Below are 24,952 nucleotides of genomic sequence, written 5' to 3'. Positions count from 1 at the left end.
TTGAGTAGCTGAGACTACAGGCACTCACCACCACACCCAGCTAATTTTTGTATTTTTAATAGAGACGAGGTTTCACCGTGTTAGCCAATATGATCTCTATCTCCTGACCTCATGATCCGCCCACCTTGGCTTCCCAAAGTGCTGAGATTACAGGCGTGAGCCACCACGCCTGGCCCTAAAACAGATATTTTAACATAAACATGAAAGTGAGCTCCAGGAAATGTTCAGGAAGAGAAAATATTTTAATTAAGCTAAAAAAATCAGGAGCAAGAGTTTATTCCTCTAAATAGTATCTCCTCTAAGACTGCAAATTTAGAAACCAGATTTGAAGCATACTGTTGAGTCTGTGCATCACCCAAAGCAAATATTTGAGGAGTTTTCTCATGGTAGTAAGATTTTAGAGGTTACGTAAGGGAACCAAATAGCTTGAAGCCTTGTGGACAGACTCTTCCCAGGACATGGCCTTTGTCACAGATGATATGGCATCATAAAAGAAGATCCTTCAAGGCATTACTAGTTTGGGGCCTTAATAGGTGAGCCTCCAGAATCAGAAAGGTGGAAGGAAATGGCATTGAGTCAGCAGACCCAGGCTATACAATGTGAACTGCTGTGTGACCTTGGCCAAGTCCTGTCACCATTCTGTGGTTCATCTTTTTGATGAATAAAGGCAGATGCTTAGACTAAATAATCCCTTAATAATCCTTCCTTTCCCAAGGATGAGTTCATGTCCTTTCTAGGGACATGGATGAAGCTGGAAACCATCATTCTGAACAAACTATCACAAAGACAGATAACCAAATACCACATGTTCTCACTCATAGGCGGGAATTGAACAATGACAACACTTGGACACAGGGCAGGGAACATCACACCCCAAGGGCCTGTCCTGGGATGGGGGGAAAGGGGGAGGGATAGCATTAGGAGAAATATCTAATATAAATGACGAGTTAATGGGTGCAGCAAACCAACGTGGCACATGTATACATATGTAACAAACCTGCACGTTGTGTACATGTACCCTAGAACTTAAAGTATATATATTAAAAAAAAAAAACCTTCCTTTCCCTAGCCCTTTCTGCTTCTCATTTCTACAAAACATTTTCATAAACAACATCTGAATTGAAATCTTAAGGAGAGATTTTTATTACCATTTTACAGGTGAAGAAATAGACTGAGAGTGGTTAAATAGTTACCCACAAAAGGTAGTCTTCCTTCTGTGTGCCAGATACTGTACCAGGTATTAGGGCTGCCGGTGAAAATGAGCTCCAGACCCTGTCCTCAAAGCAAGTGGGGGACCGGAGAGTAAAGAGATTATCACAGTGGAATAGAGTATAAGCAAAATACTGTGAGAACACAGAGGAGACAGCCATGAACTGCCTGCAACGTGAGAGAAAGCTTCTCAAAAGAGACATTTTAAAGTGGTCCTTGAAGAATGAGTAAGAGTTTGGCAAGTGGAGAAGAGAAAAAAGACATAAAGGCAGAAGAATGAGGATGTGCAGAGGTGTGACCGGGCTCAGTGTCCTCAGTGGACAGATGTGGCAGGAGGGAAGTTGGGTTTGTGGGAAGGGGGTTGATGTTAGTGAGGTATGTGGAGGTTTGATAATAAAGATGCTTGAGTTTTATCTCGTAGCTTTTTTTTTTTTTTTTTTTTTGAGACGGAGTCTCGCTCTGTCGCCCAGGCTGGAGTGCAGTGGCGTGATCTCGGCTCACTGCAAGCTCTGCCTCCCGGGTTCACGCCATTCTCCTGCCTCAGCCTCCCGAGTAGCTGGGACTACAGGCGCCTGCCACCACGCCCGGCTAAATTTTTTGTATTTTTAGTAGAGACAGGGTTTCACTGTGTTATCCAGGATGGTCTCGATCTCCTGACCTCGCGATCTGCCTGTCTCGGCCTCCCAAAGTGCTGGGATTACAGGCGTGAGTCACCGGGCCTGGCCTCTCGTAGCTTTTTAATGAAGGGAATGATGGTTTGGCATCTGGATGGAAGATGGGACTGTTGCTAGAAAACGTACCAACCAGTGCAAAAGTCTAGACACTAAATGATAAGGACTTAAATTAATACCATGCCTGTGGGTATGGGGAGAAGGGGTCAGACATAAGAGACACTGTAGATTAGAATCCAAAGCTCTTGGTAACTAATCGGCAGAGACAAAGATGAACATAGGGTTTCTAGCTCCAAGGGCTAAGTGGAGGGAACTCCATTTCCTAAAACAGCAAGCAGAAGATCAGGTTTGGATGTTAGATGTAAGCCCCATATGTTCAGCTTGCAGATTTTGAAATGTCTGCAGGACTTACCAGGGTAGATGACCACTTGGGAGTTCAAATCAGCTCGTTAGAATACAGTTTGAGGTTGGAGGTAAAAGCCTGGGAATTGTCAGCAGATAGGTGTCTGTTGAAGCTGTGGAGATCAATGGAATCATGTCAAGCCTCAGTCTCTTCATTTACAAAGTGGATATCAATCTTACTTCCAAGGGCTATCCAGTAATTCATTGGATAAATCAGTTTAAAGCAAAAAACTGTAATCTGATTTTCCTGATTAGATTTAAACTTATTTAAATGCAATCACTTATTCATCTTTTACCTATGTCTCCCGGGGCTTTTAGAAAATTGCTACAGTGACCTATATACAAGATAAGGGGCCTTGAACAGTCAGCCTTGGCTTCAAGGCCATCTCTTAGAGCCAAGTATACCCTCTTACCACTTCTAGATCAATTCCCTGGTAGCCACATGCTAGCACTTACTTGTTCCTCAGCTTCCTTATAAATAAGATACTTGACTCAGAGTATGTATTAAGTCGTTTCAATTGACACAATATTTATTAAGTCTTGTAGTGTGTTATTCTCTGCACTGAAATTACAAATGAATAAAGTATAAGTGTTAAAAATATGGAGAGCTCTTTGACAGGGCTATTGGATCCAAAGAATAAAATGCTGTGGGAGCCCAGAGCGTGAAAGAGTGGATTTCCTCAGGGATACAGAAAAGCCATCCTGGAGTTGCTTTTGAGCTTGTCTTGAGAAGGAGTAGAGTTCTCAGAGGTGACAAAGAGGAGTGTCAGCCCAGACTTGGGAACATAATGGACAGAAGCACCAAAGTGAAATGTGTGTTGTGCTCCTTGAGCAGAGAAATCACAAGTACTGATTTGCCTAACTTGATTTGTATTTTTTGTTAGCAGGGATCTACATTTTTTAATTGCTACTTTGCCATTTAGCTGTTAGCCCCTCTTAATCAATAGCATTTTCAGCAATCACAGCAATTTTTAAAAAGTTACTTCTATACATATGGTGCTCTTTAATTACTCTTTTAAATGAGTCTCATGCACATTTCTTACTCTGAATCCATAATCAGGTGAGTCATGACACAATCCTCTGGAAGGGCATGTTATCTGATGATGCCAATTCTGAATTAGTGTTTCTCTGAAATGTTTTCACAGTATAAAATTAGTACAAATAAGATGCATAGGTCACATTCACTCTGAACCTCTTTTTGGATAATTTTTCAATTTGTTATTTTAAAAAAAAATCAAATTTTCAGAGAAGACAGCAACCCTGGCCAAGAGAGCATCAAGGGTGGGTATCCCTCTCCAACACTGAAATTATAGGGTTCAGCAAACTTGATCCAAAGGAAAACAGTCAGATTTAAACACTGTAACATATCCAAAATGTTTTTGTAATTATATGGGGAATGCATGATTACTGTAGAAAATAAATTTGTATAAAAGAAGAAAAGAAAAATCATCTATAACTCCATCAGACATTAACATGTTAGGAAAATCCATTCCAATGTTTGCTGTTCCAAGCATGCCACATATTGAGCTCTCACTTTCTCCCTGTACTTTAAATCCTGCTGGTATTAAAATTTGAATGTTTCCATTTCCATCCCTGTATCCTTACCACCACTGCGCTTGACCAGATGATTCCAACAGATTCTACCTATCCTTCTGCCTCCAGGCCATGAAACTCTGAAACACTGAAGCTGTCCTCCACATAAGGCCAGAAGGATAGCACGTCAATATAAATCAGACCATGATATTCTCCTGCTGAAAAGGTTTTCGTGGCCCTCACTGCCTATGTTATAAAGTCCAATCTCCTTACACAAGAATACAAAATCCTCCATGATCCAGCTCCTGTTAACTTCTCCTAACTCATCTTCTGCCACCCTATACATCTACTTGCATAGTTCCCTGTATAATCATATATCATGTTTTTGTGCCTCTGTGCCTTTACTTATGCTGTCCTCAGCTTGGAATGCCCTGTTCCACCTCTTGAACTGGGAAACACTGACTTAGCCTTCAAGACTCAGCAACAACTTATTACCTCTGGGGCAACATCCCTGAGCACCCAGATAGGGCTAAGAGCCTGTCTTTGATGTTGATGTCCCAAAGCACTGAGCCTACCTTCCTCCCTTTATCAGTGAGTTACTGCCACAGTCAGGCTGTGTAACAAACCGCCCTAAAACACAATAGTCTATGCAATTAACATTTATTTTCATGTTCACAATTCTGAGGGTTAGTGGAGGAGGCTGCTCTATGTATCTCATTCTGGGGCCCAAGATGTATAAGTAGTGGCCACCTAGGCACATTCTTCTCTTGGCAGTGGTCAGCAGCTCCTTGAAGGACAAAGAAAACTGCAAGATGCAAGCCTCTTAATACCTAGGTTTAGAACACATATGCTATCATTTCCACCCACATTTTGCTGGCTGAAGCAAGTCCTATGACCAAACCCAACATCAATGGGGAAGAAAGTGTGTTTCTCTCATAGAGACAAAAAGGGAGAGAGGAAGTATTTGCTAAGCAATTATGAAACCTCTCCTAGTGCACGTTTTACAAATAGTAACTCTATCTTTCTAGTTGCTCAAGCCAAAACCTTAGATTCATTCTTGTTTGTTTGTTTGTTTGTTTTTTCCTTACTTAGCATTCATCAATAAATCCTCTTGGCTCTATCTTTAAGACATTCAGAATTTTATACTCCTCCTCTCCTTACTCAATTCCCTTCTGGTCCAAGCCACGTTTGTCTCTCCTCAGGGTAATTGCAATAGCCTCCTAATTGCTCTTCCTGCTTTTGCTCTTGCCCCTTACAGTTTCTTCCATCCTGGCAGCCAGAAGGATCCTCTTACAGCATAAATCATATGTCAACTCTCCTCCTTGAAGCCCTCCAGTCAGTGCCTCCCCATCTCGCCATAGGAAAAGCTGCAGTCGTCACAGTCCGTGCAGGTGCCTGTTGGGGCTCTGATCATCATGCTCCTGCTGCTCCCTTAGCCTCATCTCTTCCTGCTCCACTCCTACCCACATTGCACCTAGGGCTGGCCTCTTAGCTACTCCTCAAAAACCCCAGACACTCACTTTCTCTTGGCTTTGTACTCTTCTTCCTCTTAGCACCGGGGACCCTCTGTCTGGAATATTCTTTCCTTATATATTTGGGTAACTCTCTCCTTCACCTCCTTCAACTCTCTATTCAAAATCACCTCGTCAGGGAGTTCCTGGTTCACATCTATATAAAATAGCACTCTCTCTCAATGCAGCCTCATCCCACCACGTTCTTCTCTCTATACCTGAGGAATGAGCTGCAAGTTTCCCCCAGCCACTGCATAAACCCTCTGCTTACCTCTGCAGTTCCTATACCCCCAATAAAATATAAGCTCCATGAGAGTAGGGACTGTCCATTCTGCTAATGGTTGTATCTCAGATTTAGGACAGCCTTGGCACAGAGTGGGTACTTGGGGAATACTTGGTGAGTGAGTGACTTGCTCTCACTAGGGAATACTGAAATGACTGACTTGTGTGTTATCTCCCCCTTGGGTGAGCAATAACCCAGCTCACTCTTCCTAGAATCTCCAGTGCCGGCTACAGCTCTGGCTCACACAAGGCTCAGTAAGCACATGCTGAACTGAGCGGAACAACTTTGTAAAAGTGGATTTCTGGAAACCTCTCAAGCTTTTGACCTAACAGAATTATATCCAGTTACTGCAGCTTACCAATTGGGTTTATTTGGAAAGAAATGTTTCCCCAGGAATAACTATGAAGCTGGATGTAAAGGAACTCAAGTTTAATTTGCACTAAAAGGAGAGTTCCTCATCCCACTTAACTGCAGGACCTTTATCATCTACGTGTTCCTCTGGTCTGTCAGCTGCATGAAGGCAAGTCCATGCCTGCCTCACTCTCCATTGTACCTCCAGGGCCCTGGCACAGAGCTCAGCACACACTAGATGCTCTATTCATTTTGGTTGATTAAATGAGTAAATGAATGTATACTTGAGGTCTTCCATGAGCCAATCCTTGGGCAAAGTGGCTTAGGAGTACTTTGTGGATGAAGCTTTGGAAGGATCCAGGTAGTGAGAGTGCTTAATTCTGCAACACTGTGTAGCTGTTATGTGTGCTTCAGCTCCAACAGGTCAAAGACACCCCAGAAAATGTGCTTGTTAAAAGCCAGTGCACTCAGAGCAGCAGTCACCATGCTACCCCCTTTGGAATTTAGCGGCATGAGCAATGCAGCCTCATCCCACTACATTCTTCTCTCTATACCTGAGGAATGAGCTGCAAGTTTTCCCCAGCCACTGCTGGCGGGGGGACTGCATAAACCCTCTGCTTACCCACCCATTCCCATAACCTCTCACCATGGAAACAGTGATAGCAGCTGGGGCTGGAGGACCCATTTCAGAAAGGGGGTGATGATCTCTGGGTGAGAGTCCAAAAAGGGTGTGGTGAGTGGACAGTCTGGCACTTTGCTAAGAGGCTTAGGGCCTTGAGAGCAATAGGAGTGGCCTGTTCCATTAGAGACAACTCCTACCCTGATTTTCCAATTGTTGCTACACACCTGCTGGTGACTTAGCGTGGGGTGGACTCAGCTCCCAGAGCTCAGCCAGTCTCATCTCCTGTCCTTCCCTCGGGTGTGTAAACACAGGGTATTGCTTTACCTAAAGTTTCAGCACTTTTGCCTTTTAAGAAGAGGCCCTCATCTTTCTCTTCCCTTTCAAAGAGAGGTCCTTGAATGCTCCTCCCACACCTGCCCTTCAGGGCATGTTCAGGGTTTTAGAGCACTACAAGGGCAGTCAGTGTTTCTAGCAAATGAGTACTTACCAGTATTACGATCACGGATCATGGACTCTGGAATGAGCTATACCTAAATCCAGATCCCAGCTGCCACCAAAGTCTCTGGGCCTTGGTTCCTCTGTCCATAAGACAAAAATGATGATAGTATATACTTCCTAGGTTTGTCATGAGAATTCAATGAGATAAATATATAAAGCACTTAGCCCAGAGCCTGGACATAGTACGCACTTGATAAATGATAACCAATGGCAGTAATAACAGCAATAGTTATATCTTTTAATATTTTCTTTCATCCTAATGGGTGCACAGACCAATCAATCATGCTTTGGCCACCCCCATGTGGGGGCGGGGCAGGTGGGCAGGGGACAGGTGGGACTGCTTCCATGTATGTGAGCCACAGGGCTTCCCAAAGGTCCCTCTTCCTCTTTCAACTCACATGTCCTGAAGGATTCTCTGAGTCACGGCCTATAGGAAGCACTCTACCATGGAGCACTAACCTGTGGGTGATAAGGTGGTGTGTGTGTGTGTGTGTGTCAGAGAGAGAGAAAACAGAGAATGCTGGGTGGCTGTGAGGGGTGGGTTGTGGGGACAAGACTAAGTTCATATAGGCAAACCTGACTCCCAGTTTTACCGCAGTTGAACCAGCAGGAAAAGCAGAAAGCTGAGGAGAGGCTCTTCCAGGAGTTCCACGAGAGAGAACCAAGCAGCATCTTTAACCTGGCTAAGGATGTGCAGAGAGCGCACATGAATTCCTTTCTTGGTAAATAAGCATATCCATGCCTATTTATGAGAAATACGTAAAATATTGAATTATGTGCATAACTTACGCATATGACCATGCTGTGGTTAAAGCCAGCTCGTATTGCACTTGCTGGTCCCACTTCCTGGAATGTCCACTCCCTGCCACCTCCTCTCCTCATACCTGTTTACCCCTGCTAGCTTCTGCTCATCCTCAGGTCTCAGTTCATACTCTGCCTCCTTTTGGAAACCCCGTGATATCCGAAACTCAGGTAGCATGCCCCAGCCCTGTCGCAAGGCACTTACATCACCCTGTGGTCCTCATCTGGCTACTTGTATTGTCTCTAGAAGGACCCTGAGACCCTTCAGAGCAAGGGCTTTCTTTTAGTAGGTTTACATTCTCAGTGCCTGACATACAGTGGGTGCCCAAATATGTCTGCTGAATTAGTGGATATAATACCTGAGTTGCTAATAAAATACCTGAGTCGTTTCCTTGAAAGACAGTGTTTGTCCTCAGGCAAGCCTCTGAATCTAACAGAGGGGACTTGTTAAAAAAACAACAAGCAGAGCAATCCATTACTTCTGGGATTTCACAAATGCAATGTCAATGTGCTATGGGCCCCTCACAATGTCAGTAGCTGACAATTAAGTAAACCAAAAACCAGATTGGAGACCAATGTGCCAGCAGAAGCACTGTCAGCACTGCCTGGCTGAGGAAGGTGGTGCGCAGTGACCTGCAGACTCAGTGTTCAGCGTCCGGGCACCTGCACTTGAGGGGTAAGTGAGCAGGACCCTGCCCCAATTTCTGTGCCCCAAACTTCTTCCCTGCTGCCTGCACCTTCTACCTTGGGACTCACACAGGGTGAAGCTCTGGAAATAAATCCAATGAGGTTTGCCAGCTTTGTTAGATGAGGCATTTGAAGATCAACCCCCAAATAGACAAGTTATCTGTGCTTATGCTCTCTGCTAACCTATATACTCTAGATCATCATAATATTGGTCAATACTTGCCACATATTGTGTGAAGCACCTTATTTGGGTTATCTTTTTCAGTTTGCTCCTTGCAACAACCCTATAAAGTAGATGGCATTATCAGCCCCATTATGCAGACTAAATTAGAGCACACAGAGAGATTAAGTTATACACTCAAAATCATACAGCCATGATGCAGCAGAGCTGTGATTTGAACCCAAATACTGACCACCCAGTCATCCTTCTCATTCAAAGACTGATCAGGCCTGTGACGAAAAATTCTAAGATCACCAATGCACAGCCATCTTTCCTGAATGCTGAAACACTTAGGACACAGAGATCCCTTTGGAAAAGCAGGGAGTATGTTTGGGATTAATAAAGGAAAGCCTCCTGCAGAGAGCATATAAAGTCAGGGAAGCAGCGGGTAACCAGTGGCAGAACTGGAGTGTCAGACCTCTCAGGGGATCACTGAGACAAAGAGCCAGCCCTATCCTGCTCCACCCTTGGGGCAGAACCCTGGACTCTGAGGACCCAGGAGTTGCCTAAATCCCCCTGAGAAAGCTGAGGCGATAAATGTTGTTGGTCTCTGCACTAAACTTGAACCACCTTCCTTGGATCTGCATTCCTAAATGGAGATGAAATGCCAAAGGGTACTTGCCTTGATCCTTTGAAGCATGAGTTTATTGATACGGTGAAGGTTAATGAAACAATTAATTGTATCCATGGAAGCTAAAACATGGATTGAAGCTTTTCAATTTTCATCTGCCATAACGAGCACTAGGCTCAGGTTCTTACCCAGTATTTCACATCTATTAATTGTTTTAATGATTCCAGTTTTAATTAATAAAAATTCAGCCATGTGTGTTAAATTTTAACATCCAGAGCTTTCTTACCCATCAGCTGAGTTGGGGATGTGCAGAAAGAAAACACTCGGGCAAGATGCAACTTCTAAGTCCTGTGTTAGCCAAAGGGTACTGAAGGTGACTTGTGTGCCCAGCATTGGGTTGTGTGCTTCCCCACTTTACCACGTTGAATCCTCTCAACATCCTGTAATTACATGTTTTAACCCCTCTATGGGTCCTCACCTTGGGAAGCCACTGTCTCCCAAGTCACCCCTCAGAACCTGCACGTGATTCTCCAGAAGACTGTCAGATCCCTTCCTCCATCCTCATACCTTCCTTTTCATCTCCAAATGCTCTCCTATTTCATGCTATGGAAGTCACAGTCCCTCCTCAGCAAAGCCCCCATCACTGAACCCCTTCTCTGAGCGATGTGCCACCTTCTTGCCCTCTCTAAAGACTGGCTGCCCTGAGGACACAGTGTTCCTGCAGCCCTTTCAAGTGGAGGTGGTTTTGCTCCCAATCTTCAGAGCACTGGGCTTGGAGATGGGGTGGGCATCCCCCTTGCTGTTTCTTGCCAATTCCAAGAAAGAAGTTTCTCTTCTTCTCCTTTCTCTCCTCTCTAAGAACATCTACCTTTGAATTATATTTCAACATATTATATCACCCATTATCTCTCATTGTTGTAGTCTGCAACAATGGGTCACTCTATCACAATTTTGGTTCTTGCTGTTTAAATTCTTGTCACCTCAATATATACACAGGTCATCCTTCCAACACGCTGGCTCAGTTTTATGGACTTACCTCCTCTAGCAGTCTTAACCTCCTCTGTACCTTAGTCATCGAGAGCCTATGTGAGCCAACACTTGCCATGACCAATAAATGCAAACCCTCCATTATCTAAGCATTGCACATCACACTCTCTGACTCCAGTTTTTCCATCTCCCTTGAATGCCTCAACTCTGTCGATCTTTCACCTCCCCCCAGGTCTTCTAACCTCAGAACTGATCAAGCCATCTTTTCACTTTCCCTCTCCCCATCAAAGTTCTGTCTTCCTTTCATATCAGCTTCAATTCCATGAACTGTCACTGTGATCACTCCCTCAGGTACACTTCAGCTCCTCTGCCCCTCTCTTGACTTGTTGCACTCTTTGGCAAAAACACAACCCTGGTAAAATATAATTCTCTATCTTCTCCATGCTAGCACCCAGGAAGGTGAATGTGGTTAGGAAAAAAAAAAACAACCACATTAACTGACCTCATTCTAAATTTATGACCACAAACTTCAAATGGGCTCTATTGTTCTCCAGCAATCATATCCGATTTTTCTAATCCATCTCTTCTCATCTTCTCCTAAAAGCTATTTCAGATCTACTCTCTCCTCTCCCCAAACTTCCACCACCTCTTCCCCTATTCTTACTTTCAGCTGATAATTTTTATTTCTATTGCACTGAAAGAAAAAATTGAAGCAACAGGAGGAAAATGTCTACAGGACCCCACCATCCATGCACCCACCGAATAGCATCCTCACCTACATACTGACCTTTCCTCCTATTACTGTAGCTAAACCATATGTGATTCTATATACATGTATTCCTCTACTCATACTGTTACTGGTGGAGGGTCTTGACAATGAGTTGTCCAGGTCCTTGGCATTTTGAACAAAGAATTGTACAAAATGCACAAAGTAGCAGAGGAAAGAAACACAGTAACGAAGCAGTGAAAGCAACAATTTATTAAAGTGAGAAAGCGCTCCACAAGGTGGGCATGGGCCTGAGCAAGTGACTCAAGGGCCCAGTTACAAAGTTTTCTGGGTTTGAAGCACTCAGTTTTCAGTTCTTACCAGCTGCCCCTTATCTGCATGAAGGATTTGGTCTGTGGCTAATTAAAGGCTGATGTGAATTGGTGCCCTGTGCAGATGAAGGGATGGTCCTGGCTTGGCCTGCAATCAATCCCAGGCACTCTCCCTTTCCATCTGACACTGGTGGAAGGGAGAGGGTTGTAGGGAGAGTAGCCTTTGATCCTTTGTTACTCAGGTGGGGAGATGGGGTTTTTCCTTTTGGTTTAGCTTTATGAAGCTTTAGGTGTTCGACCCCCAGACCCAGGTGTTTTCCTTTTGATCCAGCTTTGGGAAGTCAGCACAAATTGGCCTGAGATTCCCTGCCCCCAGACCTTGGTGTTTTTTCTTTTAGGAAGTCAGCACAAATTGGCCTCTGATTATTTGCCCCTAGACCTTGATGTTTTCCTTGATTCAGCGTGAATTGCCCTTAAGTTCCCTGCCTCCAGACCCTGTTCTCCTGCCTCAATACACTATATTCAATCCTCCCTCATATATGCTTCTGAACTACTGGATTAATGTAATGATCTACTGATATCATAGACAATGATCAGCGTATCTACCTACTAGAAAATTCCCATCAGCATACAAAATATCATAGTTTCTCCTATAAGGAGGAGGAAGGAAGGAAGAAAGGAAGGGAGGAAGGAAGGAGAGAGGGAAGAAGGGAAAAAACAAGCTTCTCTTGACCCTACTTCTCACATCAGCTACTTTTCCATTTCTCTGCTCTCTTTTGCAATAAAATTCCTCAAAAGAGCTGTCGATATCAGTGGCACAATACCTGTTCTCCTGCTCTCTTAGCTCTCTCCAGGCATGTCCTCCACTCTTCCATAACTGCTCCAGTCAAGGTGATCAACGACTTCCAATTTGCTCAATCCAGTGGTCAACTTTCAGTCTTCTTATTTAGGGATAATAATACTATCAGCTCTACAGAATAGTTGTGACAATTTAATGAACTATTAAAATGTTTTAAACACTTTTATGTAAACTGTTAGTGCAACTCTTTCTTAAACAAACTCATCCTAAATGTCAAAAGCAGAAATATCTCCCAGGTTTACAGCTGTACACATCTGCTGACTTAGCTCCACTAGTATTTCAATTGGAGCTTTCCATAAACATTCTTTCCCCATAACTGCAGCCCTAAAGGGAGGGAGGGGGAGTGAATTTGAAGTCCACACTCTTTTAAAATCTAATTTCTAAGATCTCCATTAAGGAATGAGTGTTAATTATCCTGTATTGTATGGATGTCTCTACAACATCTGTCTGAGAAATTCATTTAACTTTTGACCGATCACGATAATGAGCTTCTCTTTCTCTTCTAATTTAAGTTTGTCAATAGCTTTGAAAAAATTGAGGAGTTGAACTTTTTAATGAAAGTCAAGCAAACTAATAATTTCCTGAAATTGATGTTATCAAAACAATGGCCCTATCATCAAAAGTTAAAGGTATGTCTTGATAGATGGTTTGGAGTCATCCTCCATATTAGGGCTAGAAATTCATCTCAATAATAAATAAACTTGGGAGATTTATGGATCAAAAGGAAAGAAAAGAAATTCTCAGATAGTTGAGAACTAAGGAATCTCAGTTAATACCTCTGTTGAACAGAGAGCAAGAAATAAATAGTGAATATGCTACAAAACTGCTTACTGAATTGACTACATAAAAAGCTCTGAGCCATTAATTTGGGTTAAAAACCAGAAAAAAATTGTTGACAAAATTTTGTTCCTAGAAAGGAAATCTTATCAATCTTCAAAGCAATGTAAATGCACGTTTCTGAGCATTTTCTCACCATTTTAAGAAATACATTTGAACTAGGTGTTTATTCAAGGTCAACAATCCGTATTTTCAGACAACATGTTTGTCTATGTAGAAAATCCCAAAGAATCTAAAGGCACTAGTAAGTGAGTTCAGCAAGGTCACAGAATATAAGGACAACACACAAGAATCAATATTTCTATATATAATGATGAAAACTAAAATGAAGAAAAATTTGTAAATATTCCAATAGCTGAAAAAATGAAATACTAGACATAAATTTTACAAAACATATGTGAAAACTGTATGTTGGAAACTATAAAACATGAATGAAATAAATCAAAGAACACCTAAATAAGAGAAGTACATATTATGTTTGTGGTTTGGAGAATTCAAAAGAGTTTAAATGTCAGTTCTTTCCCAAACTGATCAATAGATTTAACACAGTTCAGCAGAACTTCTTGTAGATATGAACAAGCTTATTTTTAAATTTATATGTAAAGGAAAGGAATGAGAAAAGCCAAGATAATTTGAAAAAGAAAAGCAAAGCTGGAGGACTCAAAGTACCTAGTTTTAAAATAACATAAAGCTACAGAAATAAAGACAGTGGGAATTAGTGAAAGGATAAGCATATAGATCAAGGAAACAGAGAGTGCAGAAATAGACTCATACAAATGTGGTCAATGATTTTTGACAGTTGTGCCAAAAAGACTACATGAAGAAAGAATAATCTTTTCAACAAATGGGGCTGGAACAAATGAACATCCATGTGCAATAAAAGATACCTCAACCTACACCTCACATCACATACAAAAAATTAACACAAAATGGGTGGTAGACCTAAATTTAAAACACAAACTATAAGACTTCTAGAGGAAAACAGGGGAGGACACATTTATGACCTTGTATTAAGAAAAGATTTCTTAATTGTAAAATAAAAAGCATAACAAAAAGACAAAATAATAGATTGGACTTTGTAGTAGTCTGTTTTCACATTGCTGATAAAGACACACCCAAGAGTGGGCAATTTATGAAAAAAAAGAAGTTTAATAAACTCACAGTTCCACATGGCTGGGGAGGCCCCAATCATGGCCAAAGGTGAAAGGCACGTCTCACGTGGCAGCAGACAAGAGAAGAATGACAGCCAAGTAAAAGGGGTTTTCCCTTACAAAATCATCAGCTCTTGTAAGACTTATTCACTACCACAAGAACAGTATGGGGGAAACCGCCCCATGATTCAATTATCTCCCACTGGTTTCCTCCCACAACACAAGGGAACTATGGGAGCTACAAGTCAAGATGAGATTTGGGTGGGGACACAGCCAAACCATATCAGACTTCATCAGAATTAAAAATGTTTGCTCTCTGAACTATACTACTAAGAGAATGTGAACATAAGCCACAGACTAAGAGAAATATTTACAAATCCTATCTCTTAAAAAGGAATTGTATCCTGAATATATAAAGAACTCTCAAAACTCAACAACTTAAAAACAATGTTTTAAGTGCACAAAGGATTTTAATATAAACTTTATCAAAGAAGATACAAAGATGGAAAATAAGCACAGGAAAAGATGTGGAGCATTATTAGCCATTAGGGAATGCAAGTTAAAATCCCAATGAGATACCATGACACAGAAAAGAAATTGACATGCAGGGCATAGTTGCCTGCATTTGTAGTCCCAGCTACTCAGGAGACTGAGGCAAGAGGATCTCTTGAACCCAGGAGTTCATGACCAGCCTGACAATATAGTGAGACCCAACTCTAAAAATGAAAATAAAAACAGGAAATAAATTAACAATACCAAGTGCTGGTGAAAATATGGAGCATTAGAACGTTCATAATTTGCTAGTAGAATATAAAATGGTAGAACCTTTCCAGAAACAAATTGGAAGCTTCTTACAAGGTTAAACATGCATTTACTGTATATTCAGCAATCCCGCTCCTAGGCATTTACCCTAAAGAAATAAAAAACTTATGTTCACACAATAAACTTGTACAGGAATATTAGCCAGGTATGGTGGCTCATGCCTGTAATCCCAGCACTTTGGGAGGCTGAGGCAGGTGATCACTTGAGGTCAAGAGTTCAAGACCAGCCTGACCAACATGGTGAAACCCTGTCTCTACTAAAAATACAAAAATTAGCAGGGCTTGGTGGCAGGTGCCTGTAATTCCAGCTTCTTGGGAGACTGAGGCAGGAGAATTGCTTGAATTCTGGAGGCAGAGTTTGCTGTGAGCTGAGATTGTGCCAGTATACTCTAGCCTGGACAACAGAGTGAAACTCCATCTTAAAAAAAAAAAAAAAATCTTGTACGGGAATATTTATAGCAGCCTTCTTCTTCATTCCCAAATGTCAAAAACTGGATACAACAAAATGTCCTTCAGTGAGTAAATAGATCAACAAACTAATACATCCATATAGTGGATGTGAAATAGAAAAATTGACTATTGATGCATGCAACATCATGGATAAATCTCAAAGTGATCACGCTGAGGGAAAGGACCCAGTCTCAAAATCTTATATAGTACATCAGTCCATTTGTTCAATTTACAGATTTTATCTGGAGTGCAAGAAAGATGAGTCAAGAGTTTATCCAGTATTTTTTTGTTTTCCTCCTACCCATGAGCCAGTCTAACTCCCACTCCGGTAATTATAAACCACAAATGGCAAGAGATCAGGAGTTTGAAATCATGTAAATTGCCATTTACATGCTTATTTTTATTATCAGTTTTTAAGTTTTTATCTTGTTATTTGTGTTATTTATTATTAACTATCCTGAGCATTTGACATGATTTTGGTGTTGAATTCTCCGAATGATTGAACAGTGTGTACCTTAGTACAGATGGAAAGCTGCGATGCATAAGAGTTAAATGGCTTGCTCCACTTATCAATTTTATCAATAGGAAACTTATCAATTAACTGGCAAGTAGTAAAATAAGAATTCCAATTCCAGGTCCTTCTGACTGCAAAACCTGTGCACTTACTGACTATACTATAGAATCTGTCAGGGATTCATATATCCTTATCCCTACCCACATTTTTTTCCCCCAAGTTAGTTGAGAGTCAGCACAATTGAGCCTCAAGTGTGCCAAATAGAAGGAAACACGCTGCTCCCCAAGAGGCAACAGGATGAGAGGGAAAGATCAGGATTTGAGTCAGACCAACCTGTTTTGAATCTTGGCTGTATCACTTAGTAGCCGTGTCATCTTAGGCAAGTTCACTGTTCCAGTTAATTAAACAAGTAACTTACTGAGTGCCCACCATGCTCCAGGAAATGTTCTAGGATCTCAGGATATATCTGTGAATGACACAGAAAAAAATCCATGCCCTCAAGAAAATTATATTCTAGTGGGAGACATGGACAATAAATATAAAAATAAGTAAAATATATAGTACATCAGGCAGTCATAAGTACTATGAAGAAAACAGAAAGGAAAAGCAGGGAACGGTAATGAGGAGTGGAGGAGCCATACTTTTTTAAAAAGATAGTCAGGGAAGGCTTAAGGGTTGTTCATGTAGATATCTGGAGAAAGAGGAGTCCAAGCAAGGGGAATAGCCAGTGTAAAGGTCTGGTCCACACTAAGTGTGTTTGAAGAATAGCAGGGGCACCAGAGTGGCTGGAGTAGACTGAATCTGGGGGAGACCCCCAGTAAATAAAATCAGGGAGAAAATGGGGAGGCTGGAGGATAGTGTAGGTAGTGGGTCATCTTCCAGGATTTTGAAACCACCAAGAATAACAACAGCAGTAATGTTGGGAGAATGATGTAGGACAGGAACTAAAATCTCCAAGGAAGGTGAGAGAGTGACCCAGAGATCAGTGACTGATGACCCCACTTTTACTTTGGATAGGGAGCCTTTGGAGCGGGTGTACAGAGAAGTCCCAGGATCTGACTACTTTTTCTAAGTATTCCTCTGCCTGGTGTATTGAGAATCAACTACACAGGACAAGGACAGAGTTGGAGAGACCAGTTGGGAGTTTCTAGGGTTAGTCCAAGCAATACATTATGATGGTTTGGACCAAGGTAGAAATAGTAAAATTGGTGAAAAGAGGTCAGGGTATGGATATATTTGGCAAGTAGAACTTGCAGGATTTGCTACCAAATTATATGTGGGTTATGAAAGGAAGGTAGCAATCAAGGATAAATTCAAGATTTTTTTTTTTTGTCTAGGACAACTGAAAGAATAGGGAATACTAAATAAGGTAGGAGACTAGATCCAGAGTTAATTTTATGAAGTTCAAAATGCCTATTAGACATCCAAGTGGAGATATAAAGTTGGTAATTGGATATGGAGAAGAAAGGTGGGTGAAAGATACACATTTTGGACTCTCCAGTGTGTGGGTGGTATTGAAATTCATAACACTAGAAAACATCAATAAGGCAATCAGTGTAAATGGATAAAAGAAGAATTCCAATGGCTGGACACAGTTTGGGGAATTCCAAAAATTAAATTGTAAGGGAGATGAAAATGAATTAACAAAGAATGCAAAAAGTAGTCATTCAGAAAAAAGATAAAGACAGAAGAGTATGTTATTCTGGAAGCCAAGTGAAGAATATGTATCAAGGAGAAGGAAGTGATCAGCTACGTTAAAGCACTTGGTAGGTCATGTAAAATGAGGACTGGGAACCAACCATTGAATTTAGCAACATGAACGTTATTTATGACCTTGACAAGAAAAGTCACAGTAGTCAGTGGAGAGGAAAGCCTTACTGAAGGGGACAAGAAAGGGTACAAGGAGGGCAAAATGGAGACATGAATGTAGACAACCCTATTAAAGAGATTTGCTATAAAATTAGACAGAAAATTAGAGTAGTCATTGAAGGGAGAAGTGGGGTCAAGAGAAATTTCTTTTTAAAACAAGAGAAACAACTGCATGTTTGTACGATGAGCAAGTAGGGAAAGGGAGAAAATGAGAAATCAGGAGAGACAAAGGAAGATTGCCACATCCTTGAGTAGCCAAAAGAGGTTGATATCCAGCACATAAGCGGAGGAGATGGTCTTGGAGAGGAGCAGAGGCAGTTCATTCACAGCCAGAGGAGGGAACACAGAGTGCAGGAGCAGAGACACATGTAGGTGTGAACATGTGGGACTTTTCTTCTGATGACTTCTAATTCTTGATAAAATAGGAAACAAGGTCCTCATCTGAGAGGAGGAGAAGGAGATATTAGAGGACTGAGGAAAGAAGAATATATGAAATGACTATTTAGGAGAGTAGGAGAGTAAACTGCCCAAGAGCACTAAGGATGACTTGAGGCTGGAGGTAGTGAGTTTACAGCACAATGATCAGCTGTGTGTTCTCAGCCACATTCACTGTGCAGAGGCAAGAACACACTGGTAGAGAGTTAGACTCATCCAAGGTCAGGCTTTTATCCAGTGGGGACATTGGAATAAAAGAAGGACAAGAGACCATTTCATTGACCATGAAATATCAGCTCTGCAAGGAGAGAGACAGTGACATAAGGTGGGTAAAAAAAAACAACAGTGAAAAGGAGGTACAGTCAGTGGCTGTAAGGAAGGTGGAATCAAAGGATTGCTGGAGTAGGGGTCCTAGAGGGAGTGAGCTGGACATATAGGAGGTCGTGGTTGGAGAAGGGACACTTGAAGTTGCGGTAGGGAAGGATCTGCAGTTATTGGAATAACTAAGAGAGTCAATGGCTGAGTTTGAGTTGGGAATAAGGTCATCAGAAAATGGGCTGTCAAGGAAATGAAAGAGCAGGGAATGTGAGGGTCATCTTCCAGGATAGTGAAACCATCAAGAATAACAATGCAGTCATGTTGGGAGACTGATGTGAGACAGGCTAAATATCCAAGGAAGGTGAGAGAGGGACCTAGAGATCAGTGGCAGACATAAGGAAGGGCATAGATCTGCCTGTTACTTTATCTCTCTGGTCTCACTTTCCTCATCTGGAAGTTGGAAATAGTGATCAGCCTTCCATTGTGGAGTTTTTATAAGGACTGAACGAGATAATGCAGGTAGAGCACCTGTCACCCATTAGATCTGGCAGACCTCAGTGTTCAGGAATACTTTAAAAAAATGTAAAGGGCACCTATGAAGTCTTGAGGGTGTATGTCATCTCCTTCCAACTGCAGTGAGGAGTGTGTCTTGGAAGGCTAATTGAGCTCAGGTTTGGCTCAATGACTTATAATCATCACAATTCCCAAGAGATGTTTATCAATGGCCCTCTCTGCTTCCATTCATGTACATGTCATCTTCTTCCTGGCAGGCCTGGGTTCTCTCTATCCCCTCTAGCCAACGGCAGACAGCAGAAGGCTTATTGCCTTCCAGCCCAAGTGTCTAATGCAGAAGGAAAAATGCAAATTACCTGCTTTGGCTGCTCTGTTGCCTCTCCTATTGATGGCAGGTTGGCTGAAAGAGCCCAGGGAAGTGACAGTCTCTAATGAAGTGTCACCTTCTGTTCTGAACTGCACTGAACCCAGATATGTGAGAAAGCTCTGGGCAATACAGCCTGCCTAGCTCCTAGCATGGGGAGCCTGGGACAAGAGCTGGATCAAGTCCTTTTCACTTTCTCTCCTATACCCACCCATGACTTCAGCTCTAGGCAGGAGTTTCCATCAAGAAATGAGGTATGTTCTAGCCAACAGGGCAGTGTCTGTTTTACTGGTAACAGGCATTAACATCCAGAGATTCCTTGTTCTCAGAAAAGGGGTAATAAAGTTAGGGGTGGGGGCTAGAAATTTAAGGAACCTGAGTTGCCACAGAGGAGATGCCAGAGTTGAATGGGTCCATGTGGTGAGGTGATTCACCTTGTCCATGTTGCTGAGCCCAGTGTACCTTGAGCCTCCTACCTCTGGCTTACCAGTGCTATGCAGAATATATTAGCCAGGAAAAGATCTGAGCAAGTTTCACTTAGCCTTGTGCAAATCTGAGGGTGGAACCCAAGCCCTTCCTCTTCCCTCACACTACTCAGAGACTTGCCTTGTTCACCACTAATTTTTCATTGTCTGCTACATAGTAGGTTCTCAGTGACGAATGAATGAATGAGTGAATGGCAGATGGGTGAGTGTTAGGGTTGGAGGAGTGTAGAGCATGGCTCTTCCAATCCTAACACTTCAGGCCAGCTCTGTGCTAGGTACCAAAACCTAGAACCCCAAAAGTTTCTTACATGCCTGAGCCGAGAGATCATTTTTCCACCCAGAATTTCTGAAACTCCCTTCTTCTACCTAAATTATATATAAAAATGAAGGACAGCTACTCTCACCTGAAAATATTTTCTTGATCTTTTCCCTTTTCCCAGCAAACAAGCAGTTACTTACCTCTTTCTGTAATGCAAAGTGACATTTTGATACAGCAACCCTGGAAGGAGATAAGAATCATTAACTCAGAAAAATGGCTGAGCTTCTGCAGTTTGCCAGGCTTCCAACTATTGGCTGAAAAATCCATGTTCTGGAAAAGCACAACCACAGTCCTGTTTACCAACTACTATCTAGCAGTCTGAGGGTTGTTGACATTGATTAACATTGAAAGTGACATTTGGCTCTTGTGTACTTTCTGAATAGACTCTTTTCAACTAAGAAACCAGCAAGGAGGCCTCTGAGGGAAAATATTTTTGGGGAGGAGAGGTATGAGGTAACCTCAAACATTCTTTGTCCAACATTTTGGATCATTATCTAGAACATAAGCAGTTTGTTTAGGGGAAAGAGAAGTTGACATGTCACTAGGAAAGGAAGTTAGCCTCTCAAAGACATTCAGACAGGTATACCTAGGGAAAGGAAGAGAGAAATCTGAAAGCAGCTCATTAAAAATATGAAACAACAACAAGGTCAAGGGCTAAAAATGTTTATTCAACATGCAGGTGATTTAAGGAGCCATGATTTGCCATACAAAAGGATTTCTAGGAAGAAAAGATCCTGTTAAAGTTAAATTACATTTGATTTTTAAATGTATAATTTACAAGCCGATTTTCTGGCACACAAAAAAGCACACCTGTGCAATTTTTTTTCCAATTTTAGTATATTATCCATCTTTCCAGTAAAATTCCTGTGTGCAGCAGTCACCAATATAGATCAGTGGTAAATGAGCGAAGTGTTATTTACATCAGCCTTAAAAGTTCATGTCCTTATTATTCCTCCCTCAGAACTGACTCAGAATTGGGCATAGAAAAATGCCATTTTGAAAGAGCCCAGGATGGGCTGTGGCAGGCATCCACATCATTAGAGAGCAAAGTTAAAAGACAGATTTCTTGGCCCCACCACCAGGTATTCTGACTCAGTAAGTCTAGGGTGGGACCTGGGAATCTGCAACTTTAGCACGCAGCTAAGGTGACTCTGATGCAGGTGGCCCATGGACCACACCTTCACACATGCTGACCTAGAGAAAATGTCCTTCAGGTCGCGTGTCAAGAGAAATTGCCCCGCCTTCTGCACCCAGCACATCCTGCTGCGTTCCATAAGTGCATCCAATGTGCTCCATAAGGTCACATGTGGTGAGCAGTTGCTGATCGACACTGCTATGCTGGGCAAGCCAATCTGCGGGGCTCCATGTGACATACCGCTGATTTCTCTTTATTCTGTTAGAACGATTACAGGAAGTTATCTATGCAATGCAAGGATTTTGTAGTGGGCGTGCTGGACCTGTGCCGAGACACAGAAGAGGTGGAAGCAATTTTAAACGGTGATGTGAACTTCCAAGTCTGGTCCGACCACCACCGTCCAAGTCTGAGCCGGATCAAACTCGCCATTAAATATGAAGTCAAGAAGGTAAGCTCCCCCATCTCTCCTGGTCTTCCCATCTCACCTCTCCTCTCGGGGCTGCTGGCCTTGCTTTTTGCTCATGTCTATTTTATGTTCCCACAGGGTGACCATGATGACACCCAGATTCTCTTTAGACAGGGAGCTAGCTGTCAGCTTCACAGGGCTGCTAGGATCCCCTCCACCATCCCTTCCCACCTCAGCCCCCAGCCCACCAGGAGAGAGAGCAGAAGCGTGAGTCAGTTCCTGAGCAGGCCTTGAGCCTGGACAGCAGAAGAGATCTTCAGCCTCAACCCACTGGCAGGGACAATGTCACCGCGAGGGCTCCTATCAGTTAGCAACACAGTTCCCAAGTCTTCATGAGAAACATAGAACTCAGATCTTTCAAAAGCATTTACTGGGCTTCCTCTGTGTGCCTGAGGACTAGTTGTGTAGAAAATGTATTAATGTAAAGAGCTTATGAGATCAACAGCCCTGGGAGGCTTATAGAAGAATTGCACTCCAAAGGCATATGAAAGCCCTAAGGAAGCTCAAGTAGACTTTCCCAAAAGTAAACTCATGCCACCTCCTCAATAGACATCCAAGTGTCTTTAATGGCTGTGGTCACCAGTAGCCCTCAGACCTGTAGTGGCTACTCAGATTAAGATTATAAGGAGCAAAACTAAATTATGTTCCCACTTTGGATCTACTCTGGATGCTTTAGAATCTGCTCTTTTATTAGATGACATTACTCATCCTGATGAAAATTAGAGCATTCCAGAGATCCACATGTTTAAATATCAATGTGCTTTCCACATAAGCAAAGGAGCTGATTGGTCTTTGAGGGGTTTTAATGTTTTCAGCTTTTTCACCTGATCAAAACTGAATGGTATTTTTAAAGCCCCCAGACTGGCCTCTGGGCATTCTTTCTGTTTCCTGATTATCTTAATTTGTGTGTGTCTTAATTTGTGCCTTCAACAACCATATATATATCTGTGAAATTTATCCAGGGAGAGCTTCCAAGTTTGATAAAATCTTCCTGCCCTTTTACTTTGATATTATAATAATCACAAATTTTAAGAAAAGCAACTTTGCCTAAGACTCTGAACTCAAAGATGAAATTGATGACTCATGGGAAAGGTGGCCTTTGAGATTAATATTAGAAAGCACAGTGTTGTTGGAAGTTGGGAGAATCGGGCTGCAGTTTCAAGTACAGTACAATACTATTTACTCAGCTCAGGAAAACTCACCTTTTAGCTTAAACCAAGAGCTCGCTGGGGCTTTTCACCAAAGTACGCAGTCACTCCCTGAAGCTGCTGAGATATCCTTTCCCTTGGGGTTCAAACAAACCCTGCTGTGGAGGCTGTCAGGCAGTGGTAAAAATGAGCTGGAGTTCCCAGAGCTACAAATATTTTCTTCCTTCCTGAAGCCAGATTATCCTCCTGCCTCCCAGCTCATGGTGAAGATGGAAGATGTCTAAAAACCACACAAAAGAAGATGCTTGGCATTTGCAGATTTATATTCACAGTTTGGGCTAATTATGCACAACTTCAACAGTCCATGGCATGTGGGCATTCACCATTTTTCTGAAACATAAATTCAAATCTCTTAGCAAAACTGACATGGAGGCTGGAGTTACTCAGTTAGTGCAGAAGTCTGGCCCCCACCTGATAACTATATGTCCTCTTTTGTCAATTATCAAGTTCAAAATGGCCCTGGGGATGAATGAGAAGGAAGAAATGTAGCCCTCCATGAACATGATAGTTTGGGTCAGAATTAAAATGTTTCATGAGGGAAATGATTGGCTCCAGTGGTATTTGCCAATTAAGGGAGTCGTAAGGTCTCAGGAAATCAACATGAATGTCAAGTATCTGCTGTAATCCATAGGTAGGAAGATGATAAATGACCTGCATAAAATGTCAACCTGCTCATTTCTAAGACCTTCAAGGGATACATTTTCTCAAACCTTGTATGCCATCATGCGACAGCAGACAGACTCATAGCTCTCCTTGACATTTATTCTTCATGAATTACCAGGAAACTAACCAATATTTAAAAGTCTTATTAATATTACAATGGGCTTCCATTTTTAATTTATGAATTTTAGCATACTTGCATGAGCACAATCTATCCCTGAGTATTCAAGTTATGAAATAACTAGCAGCAAGACCTACTTAAATGTACTGCCCTTTACAACTTAGATAGATGATAGATGATAGATAGATAGATAGATAGATAGATAGATAGATAGATAGATAGACATCTCCTGAGGCTTCAGGCTTGAATATAAAACCATAAGACATTTCCAAGATTCTGCCCACATGGCATAAAATCAACCCATTAATTCAGCGACTTAAGAAAACAAGTTGTTCTTAGCAGTTCCATGGGCTGCTAATAAGTATTACCTTAAAAAAAAGATTTTGTGTTCAGATAAATTTGGAAACCTTTAGTTAAACAGTCAAACAGGTTTTGTTTTTGTTTTCTGTTTTTCTTAAAGATATTACAGAGCCTTCAATATGCATCACACAGTGGCTTATGCCTGTAATGCCAACACTATGAGAAGCTGAGACAGGAGGATTGCTTGATGCCAAGAGTTTGAGATCAGCCTGGGGGACGTAGCAAGACCCTGTCTCTATTTAAAAAAAAAAAAAAATCACTACTCTAATAGATGAAGGATACAATATGTATTACATGACCACAGGCTTCTTCTCATGGTGAAACTAGTTTTTCATGTATCAGTCTTTGGGAAACTAATCTATAATCAGCCTCTATGTCTACGAAATGCCAGGATTTGAATAAAGGTGGTGCTGCTCTGTGGCTGGTACTGCATTCTGGATCGTGTCTCTCATATGAATGTTTGATTATCTTCAGGCACCACCCTAATGTCTGGACCTCTGGCTGGCTGAGTCACAGCACCAGCCTCCATTAGATGAAGATAAGTCACCCACCATGGTTCAAGGGAGTACCTGTTAAAGGGAAGGAATCCTGAACTGGGTTTCTGTTGACCAGGTTTCTAGCCTGATTCTCCTAACCCTGTGGTCTTGGGCAAGTCATTGAAGCTCTCTGAGTTTCATTCCCCG

General features: G+C 41.9%; 1 protein-coding gene and 1 long non-coding RNA gene across 3 annotated transcripts in view; one reads left to right on the top strand and one right to left on the bottom strand.

Annotated features, from left to right (window-relative positions):
- TRPC7 (transient receptor potential cation channel subfamily C member 7) overlaps positions 1 to 24,952 on the top strand; it is a 152,934-nt gene that overhangs the window by 28,143 nt on the left and 99,839 nt on the right. For both annotated transcript variants that reach the window (XM_063604232.1, XM_003829246.4), the window contains exon 3: positions 21,720 to 21,902. In XM_063604232.1, the coding sequence (XP_063460302.1) occupies positions 21,720 to 21,902 (183 nt within the window). The remainder of the gene's footprint in view (positions 1 to 21,719; positions 21,903 to 24,952) is intronic.
- LOC130541547 (uncharacterized) overlaps positions 21,399 to 24,952 on the bottom strand; it is an 89,387-nt gene continuing 85,833 nt past the window's right edge. Inside the window, exons 3-4 of the long non-coding RNA XR_008955617.1 lie at positions 23,123 to 23,348; positions 21,399 to 21,776 (exon numbers count right to left, since the gene is read on the bottom strand). This is a non-coding gene — a long non-coding RNA (uncharacterized LOC130541547). The remainder of the gene's footprint in view (positions 21,777 to 23,122; positions 23,349 to 24,952) is intronic.

The sequence above is a fragment of the Pan paniscus genome, chromosome 4, assembly GCF_029289425.2.
Source record: "Pan paniscus chromosome 4, NHGRI_mPanPan1-v2.0_pri, whole genome shotgun sequence".
Lineage (NCBI taxonomy): Eukaryota > Metazoa > Chordata > Mammalia > Primates > Hominidae > Pan > Pan paniscus.
The sequence above is the reverse complement of the archived record's forward strand: the minus strand, read 5'-3'. Positions and strand labels throughout refer to the sequence as shown.